Raw genomic sequence first — 11,646 nt, forward strand, 5'->3', positions numbered from 1 at the left:
ATAGCCTACCCTCTTTCCAGCATCTCGGAAAACGGCCCTCTTTTAGGCACTCATCGAAAAGTTCCCTAATCCGATTTCCGAGATGCTTTAACGCGATAGGGAGGACCTTCCCGTGTACCCCGTCAGGCCCAGGAGCCTTTTTACATCTCCTTAGGCGGATGTCTACTCTCATCATCTCTACATCGGAGACCTCGGGGATCTCCATCGGACCTTCCGGTTCTGCCAGGGGGACCGACATTACCGGCGGCGCAAAGTCGGGCGCCGGCGGGAAGAGGCCCTCCACTATTCGCGTGAGGAGTTCCGGCTCCAGGGAATCCATGGGGGGGGCATGTTTCATCTTGTTGCGTACAAGCTTGTACGGACGCCCCCATGGATCGCGGTCTAGAGTGGCCAGGAATTCCTCTCTCGCCTCATCCTTTCTTTTGGCGATTGCCCGATTTAAAGCGTCTTTTGCCGTTTTGAGGGCCTGGTACGCTGCCTCTTCCTCCTCCTCTGTATGCCTCCTCCGTCTACATCGATTGAATGCGCGGCGGCACGCGTTACTGGTGGTACGGAGGGCCGCAATTTCCTCCGACCACCAGTACACCCTCTTCCTGGCAGTTGGTCGTCCGGCGCGTGGCATTGCCGCGTCACATATCGATTGTAGACTTTCGCGGAGGCGTGAGGCACGCTCATCCACTCCTAGCGGTATTAGAGGAGGGTTATTCCATGCCTCAACCATTGCGGCTTCGTCCGCCATCTCGCGGTCCAGCTTTGTTATGGCCCACTTGGGGAAACCATTTCTTCTTCGGCCGGGCATCGGTGGGACTACCGGCGCATTGTGGACCCTCATTTGTATATAGAGGTGGTCGGAAAGGGTCTCCACCTCCTCCAGAACTTGCCAATTCGATATACGCGCGGCGATGGCAGGGGTCGCAAACGATATGTCCACGATAGACCCCCCCTGCCGTCGCACGCAAGTATTGGCGTTGCCCTGGTTCAGGACGACCAAGCCCGTTACCACCGCCCAATCCCTTAGGGCAGCTCCCTTTGGGTTTGTGAGGGGCGAGCCCCAAGCCTCACTTTTGGCGTTAAAATCGCCCATTACGAGCACCTGGCTGGGGCTCGCTCTTCTCACTATATTCCCTATTTCTTCTAGGAATCGCTCAAAATCGCGAAGCGGTTTATTGGGGGAAAAGTAGCTCGCTACAACTACAGTTTCACCCCATTTTGCCGCTGCGAATCCCCGGCCTCGAATTATTGGCGTAAGGGGCGGAGAGTCCCCCACCGCCGGTACCACCATGGCCACCCTGCCGTCTGTGGCCCCCACCCAGTTTATCTGGGTAGGAACAAAATATGGCTCCGCCACCACCGCTATGGAGATGCCGCGCTCCGCCGTGAATTGCATGAGCAGATCTTGGGCACGAGCGGAGTGGTTGACATTACACTGTAAAATGTCCAGATGCGGGTGTACTGGCATTAAATATCCATGTTTTGTCCCTCACAGGCCGATTGGTCGGCGTTACGTATTAGAGGGGCTCTTTGGGTCTTCAGAAGAGCCTCTTTGCCTTTTGCTGGTGGGGGCGCACAGGAAAAGCCACCCATTATGTGCCCCGCTGGACGTTTGGCCGCATGACATACCGAGCAAAAGGCAGTCTCCGCCTTGCAGTCCACCATCCTGTGGTCCGGCCTGCTACACCGAAAGCAGAGGCTGCTCCTATCTACGGGCGACGGGCATAGTGCTCTGGTGTGCCCCGTGCCCATACACCTGAAACACCTCATCGGTGTTGGGTCCAGCGCCACTACCAGAGCCGAGGACCATCCTATTAGAAGTCGACCCGCTGCGGTGACCCTCTTGGCTGCCGTTATAGGGCACTGTGCCAGGGCCGACCCTGTCCCATTATATTGGGCCCTAATTGATCCCACCTTAACTTCCTTCGCTGAGCACTCTCCCAATTTAGCGATTGCTCCCGCGATCGCCTCCTGAGTGGCTGCCTCGTCTAGGCCCGAAATGCGTAAGTCCGCCATTTTGGTGGGCCTGTATACACGGGCTTCCTCACCGATCACCTCTGTGATTTTTCGGCAGAGTTCGTCAGCCGCCCTACCATTGTCGGACCCGGACACCTCAATTATCCTGGCTCCAGCAGCTGTTTTGCGAACCTTCACGTGCTCTATACCCACATCGGCAAGGCTCACCGATGTGGTGGCCTTAGACATGATTGAGGCGTATGTCGCCTCAGACTCCGGCTTCAAGGCCACCACGATCGCGGCCGTGGAGGGCACAACCAGCTTTCGTGGGCCCGCAGGAACCGGTTTCCGGGCCGGATTAGCAGGGGGGGAAGAGGGCTTGGCGGATTTGCCATTACCCTTCCTGACAACCTGCGTCCAAGATTCAGCAGGCTGTTGTGTTGTTGTTGCCGGCTGCGAGAGTGGAGAGGCACTGGGCTCCTTCACCGTCTTCTGCCTAGGAGCAGAGTTAGCCCTCTTCTTGGTCGCTGGTGCCTGAGGCTGGGCCACAAGGGCCTTAGGCTGCCTGGTGGGCGGCGCACGTGTCACTGCCCTTGAGGGCGTCCCAGAGAGAGGTTCCGTCTGGGGTAAGGGCTGACTCTCAGTCGTCGTATTCCTGTCCGCCGCGAGAGGGGGGCGGGGGACCGGCTCAGGGGAATAGCCCGTGCGGGCCGAGATCATATTTCCCATAGTAATTGTAAGCTCCCGCTTCAGGTCCTCCTTCAATTCCTTGAGAGCCTCCTTGAGGGCCTCAGCGAAGCCCGTCGCCTGGTCAAATTGAGCCGTCGGGGCCTGTACTGGGGGCTGTATCTTCCTCTCAGAGAAGGCTCTACGAAGGGCCTTCATCTCGGTCTGACATTGGGCAAGTTGCTCCCGCATTCGCTTATTATCAGCCTTTAAGGCCCGCAACTCCTCGTCCTCTTGTCTATCCGCCAGGACGTCGGTGGCCGCCAGAATGTCCCGGCAGGCCTGGTTCATTTTGCCCCAGACTTGTCCATTTAGGTTGCCCGATTTTCCGGCAGCCTCTAGGACAATATTGGTCGCCTCCCGCACTATTTCGATGTAGTCCGTCCCTGTGTATACGGGCGGGCTGATTTCCGTCATTTCTTGACTTGGAGAAGGGGACGGGGTCACCATCCACGGCTCCTTATCCCCCTTCTTTTTGTTGTCCCCCTGGGACCTTGTCAGGAGTAAAGGGGGGACCACTCCCTTTCCCTTTCCCTCCTGGCTGTCCAGCACCTCCAAGAGCAAGTCCTCCTTATAGGTCTTCAGTTTGGCCTTGGCTGCTGCCATGCCGGTAAAGTGGCCTATGGAGGCTTTCTTCACCGTGGCCTTGGCCCTACCCCTCAGCGAGGTGCTAACTTTAGGCCCGCTCCCAACGTGAGCCTCATAGTCCAGGTCCTGGTCCCCCTCATGGGGCCTCTTGTTGGAGGCGGCCTCGGGTCCGTCCTGGCTTTCCATGGGTTCCCCCCTGTTGGGCGAGGTCGGAGAACCCGCCCCTGAAGCCCCTTTATGGGGCCCCGTCATTGGAGCCTCCTCCAGATTCAACCCCTGCGCGGGGTTATCCATTTAATTTCCACGCGAAGACCACCCCTAGTGGGTGGAATTCGCCCAAAAAAGGTTAAAAACCAAAAAACCTAACCTAACCTAACTATTTTGGTCAAGTGCGAGTCGCAGCAGAACCAAAACAGCAAAAACAAACTTAAAATTATTTTATGCGACGGGATGTAGCGTCACTCCTGGTTGAGCTACAAATCTCAAACCAAGGTCAAAAAATAGCTCCAAGTTTATACTAATTACCACTAATTTTCTAAACATAAAATATTAAATATTTTACGATTTATTGAATTTCTAACACGAAAACCAACTTATCTTAGCGTTTATCGACGCCTGATAAACAGGAATAGCAATCTATTAAAAAATTAATAACTACTTAACTATACACTCTAAAAATATAATTCAAACGGATTTGAATTCCCTACAACTAGCTTAATCTAACTAACCTACCACAAAGAATTTATTTACACAAGAACAGAAGATATGATTTTTTGAAACTGAAATCTCCTAACGTCGTCAACCGCAAATGGGGTAAACTTTTTACCGAACGTGTGAACTTTAAACTCCAGTATCTCCCGAACCAGAGGTCGGATCGATACGGGGTGAAAAGCTCCTTGTAGAGCAAAAAGCCGACCCAATTACGAAATTAACACACGTAAGGAAAACACAAAGAAAAAGAAGATGTGAATTTTTCAAAGTGAAAAAGTGCCTGAAGAAAAAAGTGAATTTATATGTAAGATGAAAGAAATTGAAAATGATATAGAAATCTAGGGAAAAGCTGGGAAAGAACAACGGTATAAAATAGAACGCAATTAACTTTATCTCACCACAAAAATTCGCAAAATTACCTCACTTCTACCTCTGAAATTTTACCTCAACCTAACCTAACCTAACCTAACCTAACCTAACCTAACCTAACCTAACCTAACCTAACCTAACCTAACCTAACCTAACCTAACCTAACCTAACCTAACCTAACCTAACCTAACCTAACCTAACCTAACCTAACCTAACCTAACCTAACCTAACCTAACCTAACCTAACCTAACCTAACCTAACCTAACCTAACCTAACCTAACCTAACCTAACCTAACCTAACCTAACCTAACCTAACCTTTTTTTTTTTTTTTTTTTTTGTTGACGGAGTGGGGAATGCGTTTACGCATCCCTCCCCGGCCGTGGGGCAAGGCCATAATGGGGAGGGTATGTGGGACTCCCTCTTTCGATTCCCTCTCCTAGCGAGAAGGAGCGAAAGAGAATACCCACTAAACCCCACTCCGTTGTCCCCCTCTCAGACGTTGTATGGGGGCATCATGGGCTCGCGCATTCATTCCTCCATGATGCCCCCCGTCTTTTCCCGGCGTCCCCAGGGAACCCGCACTTTGGGAGGGGAGAATCAATGACCATTCTGATTCTCCCCCCAGACGTAGGGCCTAAATATCCATATTTTGTCCCTCACAGGCCCGTTGGTCGATGTTATTCACTGAAGAGGCTCTTTGGGTCTTCGGAAGAGCCTCTTTGCCTTTTGCTGGTGGGGGCGTACAGGAAAAGCCACCCATTATGTGTCCCGCTGGGCGTTTGGCCGCATGACATACCGAGCAGAAGGCAGTCTCCGCCTTGCAGTCCACCCTCTTGTGGTCCGGCCTGCTACACCGGAAGCAGAGACCGCTCCTATCTACTGGCGACGGGCATAGTGCTCTGGTGTGCCCCGTGCCCATACACCTGAAGCACCTCATCGGTGTTGGGTCCAGCGCCACTACTAGAGCCGAGGACCATCCTATTTGAAGTCGACCCGCTGCGGTGACCCTCTTGGCTGCCGTTATAGGGCACTGTGCCAGAGTCGACGCTGTCCCATTATATTGGGCCCTAATCGATCCCACCTTAACTTCATTTATTGAGCACTCTCCCAATTTAGCGATTGCTCCCGCGATCTCTTCCTGAGTGGCTGCCTCATCTAGGCCCGAAATGCGTAAGTCCGCCATTTTGGTGGGCCTGTATACTCGGGCTTCCTCTCCGATCACCTCCGTCATTTTTCGGCAGAGTTCGTCAGCCGCCCTACCATTGTCGGACCCGGACACCTCAAGTATCCTGGCTCCAGCAGCTGTTTTGCGGACCTTGACGTGCTCTACACCCACATCAGCAAGCTTCACCGATTTGGTGACCTTAAACAAAATTGAGGCGTATGTCGCCTCAGACTCCGGCTTCAAGGCCATCACGATCGCGGCCGTGGCGGGCACAACCAGCTTCCGCGGGCCCGCTGGTGCCGGTTTCCGAGCCGGGGCGGCAGGGGGGGAAGGGGGCTTGGCGGATTTGCCATTGCCCCTCCTGACAACCTGCGTCCAAGACTCAGCAGGCGCTTGTGTGTTTGTTGCCGGCTGCGAGGGTGGAGAGGCACTAGGCTCCTTCACCGTCTTCTGCCTAGGAGCAGAGTTAGCCCTCTTCTTGGTCGCTGGTGCCGAAGGCTGGGCCACAGGGGCCTTAGGCTGCCTTGTGGGCGGCGCACCTGTCACTGCCCTTGAGGGCGGCGCCCCAGATTGAGGTTCCGGCTGGTTCGCGGTCGTCTTATTCCTGTCCGCAGCGAGAGGAGGGCGGGGGACCGGCTCAGGGAAATAGCCCGTGCGGGCCGAGATCATGTTTCCCATAGTAATTGTAAGGTCCCGCTTCAGGTCCTCCTTCAATTCCTTGAGGGCCTCTTTGAGGGCCTCAGAGAAGTCCGTCGCCTGGTCGCATTGGGCCGTCGGGGCCTGTGGGGGCTGGATCGTCCTCTCAGATAAGGCTCTACGAAGGGCCTTCATCTCGGTCTGACATTGGGCAAGTTGCTCCCGCATTAGGTTATTGTCTGCCTTTAAGGCCCGCAACTCCTCGTCCTCTACTCTATCCGCCAGGACGTCAGTGGCCGCCAGGATGTCCCGGCAGGCCTGGTTCAGTTTGCCCCAGACTTGTCCATTTAGGTTGCCGGATTTTCCGGCAGCCTCTAGGACAATATGGGTCGCCTCCCGCACTATTTCTATGTAGTCCGTCCCTGTGTATAGGGGCGGGCTGCTTTCTGTCATTTCTTGACTTGGAGAAGGGGACGGGCTCACCATCCACGGCTCCTTATCCCCCTTCTTTTTGTTGTCCCCCTGGGACCTTCTCAGGAGTAAAGGGGGGACCACTCCCTTTCCCTTTCCCTCCTGGCTGTCCAGCACCTCTAAGAGCAAGTCCTCCTTATAGGCCTTCAGTCTGGCCTTGGCTGCTGCCAGGCCGGTAAAGTGGCCTATGGAGGCTTTCTTCGCCATGGCCTTGGCCCTACCCCTCAGCGAGGTGCTAACTTTAGGCCCGCTCCCAACGTGAGTCTCATAATCCAGGACCCGGTTTCCCTCATGGGGCCTCTTCTTGGGCGCGGCCTCAGCCCTGTCCTGGCCCTCCATAGGTTCCTCCCAGTCGGGCGAGGTCGAAGAACCCGCCCCTGAAGCCCCTTTATGGGGCCCAGTCATTGGAGCCACCTCCGGGTTTAACCCCTGCGCGGGGTTATCCATATAAATACTACGCGAAGACCACCCCTAATGGGTGGAATTCGCCTAAAAAAGGTGAAAAACCAAAACACCTAACCTAACCTAACTATTTTGGTCAAGTGCGAGTCGCAGCAGAACCAAAACAGCAAAAACAAACTTAAAATTATTTTATGCGACGGGCTGTAGCGTCACTCCTGGTTGAGCTACAAATCTCGAACCAAGGTCAAAAAAATAGTTCTAAGTATGTGCTATTTACCACTAATTTTTTAAAACTAAAAATATTAAATATTTTACAATTTACAAAATTTCTAAGACGAAAACCAACTTATGTTTGCGTTTACCGACGCCTGATAAACAGGAATAGCAATCCTTTAAAAAATTAATAACTACTAAACTAAGCCCTCTAAAAATATAATTCAAACGGATTTGAATTCCCTACAACTAGCTTAATCTAACTAACCTACTACAAAGAATTTATTTACACAAGAACAGAAGATATGATTTTTTTTGAAAGTGAAATCTCCTAACGTCGTCAACCGCAAATGGGGTAAACTTTTTACCGAACTCGTGAAATTTGAACTCCAATATCTCCCGAACCAGAGGTCGGATCGATATGGGGTAAAAAGCTCCGTGTAGAGCAAAAAGCCGACCCAATTACAAAATTAACAGACGTAGGAGAAACACAAAGAAAAAGAAGATGTGAATTTTTCAAAGTGAAAAAGCGCCTGAAGAAAAAAGTGAATTTATATGTAAAGTGAAAGAAATTAAAAATACTATAGAAATCTAGGGAAAGGCTGGGAAAGAACAACGGTATAAAATAGAACTCAATTAGCTTTATCTCGCCACAAAAATTCGCAAAATTCCCTCAATTCTACCTCTCAAATTTACCTCAACCTAACCTAACCTAACCTAACCTAACCTAACCTAACCTAACCTAACCTAACCTAACCTAACCTAACCTAACCTAACCTAACCTAACCTAACCTAACCTAACCTAACCTAACCTAACCTAACCTAACCTAACCTAACCTAACCTAACCTAACCTAACCTAACCTAACCTAACCTAACCTAACCTAACCTAACCTAACCTAACCTAACCGATTACTTTAAAGGGTATATCCGTAGATGTTCCAACAAAGGATCTTGTTGATATTATAATTAGTCAAAATCAACCGCTCAAAAATATAATTAATGAAAGCAATAAGATTTCATTCCACTATAAAAAAGGCAACAAAAATCCTCGTTTGTATAATGCTGTACTCATGACGACGCCATCCACTTTTAAGGCCTTCATTCAAATAGGTAAAATTAACATAGATCACCAACGGGTGCATGCAGAGGAGCACGTACCTATCTTGCACTGCTTTAAGTGCATGCAGTATGGCCATACGCGAAAGCATTGTAAGGCTACCACAACCATCTGTTCACATTGCGCATCGTCCGACCATGAATATAAATCATGCCCACACCAAAAAGATCAGACCAAAACAAAGTGCCACAACTGCGATGCATTTAATAAACAAGTAACTGAGGACCAACACAAGCTAAATACAGCACATAGCGCTACATCAACTTTTTGCCCCCGAATGCGATCTATGATACAGAGAATAAAATCGCGCATTGATTATCAACCTAATTAAGATTTAACATATTAAAACTTACAAATGTAACTTTAATCTTTAACGATAGTGTCATATTGTAACTTTAGTAGATCCTATCCGATCCTATCTGTAAAATACCTTTGTTATTGAATCTATTATTGCACCATTTCGCTTTACATAAGAACTATCGTATTTATTGGTTTACGCTGATAAAAATTGCAGTTATTTGTCTTATCACATACCATATAAACCAAGAATTTTGTTAAAGGCTTAGAATTAAACTCTAATCTCTTGCAAGGGGGCGGTGGCCGGGCGGCCGCCCGCACTCACTGACTGTGGTGAGGCGGGCGGTCGGGCGGCACTTAGCGTCCCCTTAAAATTATCTATGCACTATCTTTCTCTTTATCACATGAACACTAAATTTTCAATTAAAATAACTCGCATAGTAATATCCAAGCTCTTGCAGGGGGACAGTGGCCGGGCGGCCGCCCGCACTCATTATTTTCTGTCATGGGGCGGGCGGTCGGGCGGCAGAACTTGTCCCCCCAAAACTTCATTTTAGGATAGCTGGTCGCCCGTATTATTAGCGAGGGCCGGTTATCCCTAAATTAAAATCAAACAAACACTCCAGTTACACTCAACACACACCTAATAAAAACATACTACACTCAACATGAAGTGGGGGAGTTTTTAGTCCGTAGGCGGCTGGGCACCATTCCCAGCTGAGTCGGACATAACCGTCGGTACGGGCCGGCGGTATACATGAGTATTTTCTCCCTCACCGCAAAAAAAAAAAAAAAAAAAAAACCTAACCTAACCTAACCTAACCTAACCTAACCTAACCTAACCTAACCTAACCTAACCTAACCTAACCTAACCTAACCTAACCTAACCTAACCTAACCTAACCTAACCTAACCTAACCTAACCTAACCTAACCTAACCTAACCTAACCTAACCTAACCTAACCTAACCTAACCTAACCTAACCTAACCTAACCTAACCTAACCTAACCTAACCAGTCGCGCGCCAAGCGCTCAGAGCGTACGCATCGTTTCCACGCCGCTCCGCGGTCGAAAAATCAAAGTAGTGGGTTTTTTAAACCAAATCATACCGTGTTATATATCAAATTGTGCGCGCTGACTCCATCTATCCTCTCGTGAAAGAATTTTGTAAATCGGACAACTTTGTGAAGTGTGGTGAGCGAAATAGTGCCAGACAACTTGAAGCGGCCAAGGAAACACTTATAGTGATCATAATTTTTGTGATAGGATTAATATTTGTGTCTTAAAATACTCTATAGTGATTGTGCCAACTAGTGGTAGTAACAGTTTTAATCGGACACATACGACGTAAGTACATTCACTCTCTAAATCTCAAGTGCCGAATAATATCAGACTAAAACGCGATTTATTCATAAACAAGATCTGTAACATACCATAAACTATATACTGCCGTGTGTGTTTTGATTAGTGCTATAATCTGTGAAATTTTGAAAACTTTCCCATGAAAACCCACTGAGTTATTCACGAAAAACCGTAACTGCGCAGTTATTGAAAAACCCACTTCCCATATCGTGCGGCATTTTTTGGCATTGCCATTATATGCATGTGTTCATAAGTACTATAAAACAATTGTTAGAATATAAATAACTACCATAGTTTAGATTTTATCCAATTTTTCCTGAAGTCATTGTCAAATTTCCGTGAATAGTAATTTTGCACCTGTAATTTCTCGAGATTTTCAGCGACGACATATAGTTTTTTATACACCTTTCGATTCGTCATTTAATGGACAATTAGTGTACCAAGTTTCAGATTTTTAGACAAGATAGTTTTTGTGTTAAGTAATTATAAGTAAAACAAGTCCCTTAAATTGTCCGATTTTTATAATTACGTCTTTTGAAACTTGACTTTTTTCCTATGTACCTTTTCTAAAATTTTTCTTTCTATTCCTGTTTATTATTGTTAAAAAATAGTTTCTGCACAAATTTTGATATTGTTAACCGTTTAGTTTTAGCACAAATAATATTTTAATTTTTAGATAGTAAATTTAACTTTTTGCTTTCAAAATCAAACTTATCACTAATTGTTCGTATCTAATACTGTATAAGCTACCTATTTCTATACTTTGCTATTATTCCTAACTTGTTTATAATATAACCCAGACATAATTCGTGATTTTTTGTAAACTTTAACTTTGACCCCCATTTGCTCGTAAAAAATAAGTGACGTTATATAGTTTCATACACCTTTCGATTCGTCATTTAATGGACAATTAGTGTACCAAGTTTCAGATTTTTAGACAAGATAGTTTTTGTGTTAAGTAATTATAAGTAAAACAAGTCCCGTAAATTGTCCGGTTTCTATAATTACGTCTTTTGAAAATTGACTTTTTTCCTATGCACTTTTTCTAAAATTTTTCGATTTATTCTTGTGTATTATTGTTAAAAAATAGTTTCTGCACTAATTTTGATATTGTAAACCTTTTAGTTTTTGCACAAATAATATTTTAATTTTTAGACAGTAAATTTAACCTTTTACTTCCAAATCAAACTTACCACTGATTGTTTGTAGATAATACTGTATAGCTACCTATTTCTATCTATAAAAAATGTCAACAAAAATATATCGCACAGACGGGCGTTTCACGCGCGGCGAGCCCGCTGCCAGCCCTAGCACTTGTAATTCTAGGAACAGGCTTACTGAGCCTTCTGAAACGGACGGGCGTCGCATGAGCGGCGAGCCTGCTGCCAGCCCTAGCACTTGTAATTCTAGTAACAGGCTTACTGAGCCTTCTGAAACGGACGGACCTATTACGAGCGGCGTGCCCGCTGCCAGCCCTAGCACTTGTAATCCTAGTGCCAGGCTTAAGACAATGATAAGACGAAAAGCTGAAAAAATATACAGCATTTTTAAACATAGCAGAAGTGTCACCAAGGGTAATAAGGCTGAAATCATCGAATGTGTTAAGGAAATGCGGGAAATTGTAAACCAGCACAGTCTGGA

The 11,646-nt window shown here is 47.7% G+C and overlaps 3 protein-coding genes across 3 annotated transcripts; all 3 read right to left on the reverse strand.

Moving 5' to 3' along the window:
• Positions 1-438: 438 nt before the first annotated feature.
• Positions 439-1,459, reverse strand: LOC134651639 (uncharacterized). Its single transcript, XM_063506739.1, has 2 exons — positions 725-1,459; positions 439-681 (listed from the first exon to the last, which is right to left on the reverse strand). The coding sequence occupies exons 1-2, from the start codon at positions 1,457-1,459 to the stop codon at positions 439-441; spliced, it is 978 nt and encodes a 325-aa protein (XP_063362809.1).
• On the reverse strand, positions 1,459-3,555 carry LOC134651640 (uncharacterized). Its single transcript, XM_063506740.1, has one exon. It carries the CDS (start codon positions 3,553-3,555, stop codon positions 1,459-1,461), a length of 2,097 nt encoding a protein of 698 aa, XP_063362810.1.
• Positions 3,556-4,976: 1,421 nt separating this feature from the next.
• LOC134651641 (uncharacterized) lies at positions 4,977-7,061 on the reverse strand. The gene has a single exon (XM_063506741.1). It carries the CDS (start codon positions 7,059-7,061, stop codon positions 4,977-4,979), a length of 2,085 nt encoding a protein of 694 aa, XP_063362811.1.
• Between the last annotated feature and the right edge of the window lie 4,585 nt (positions 7,062-11,646).

The sequence above is a fragment of the Cydia amplana genome, chromosome 10 (assembly GCF_948474715.1).
Source record: "Cydia amplana chromosome 10, ilCydAmpl1.1, whole genome shotgun sequence".
Taxonomy (NCBI): Eukaryota; Metazoa; Arthropoda; class Insecta; order Lepidoptera; family Tortricidae; genus Cydia; species Cydia amplana.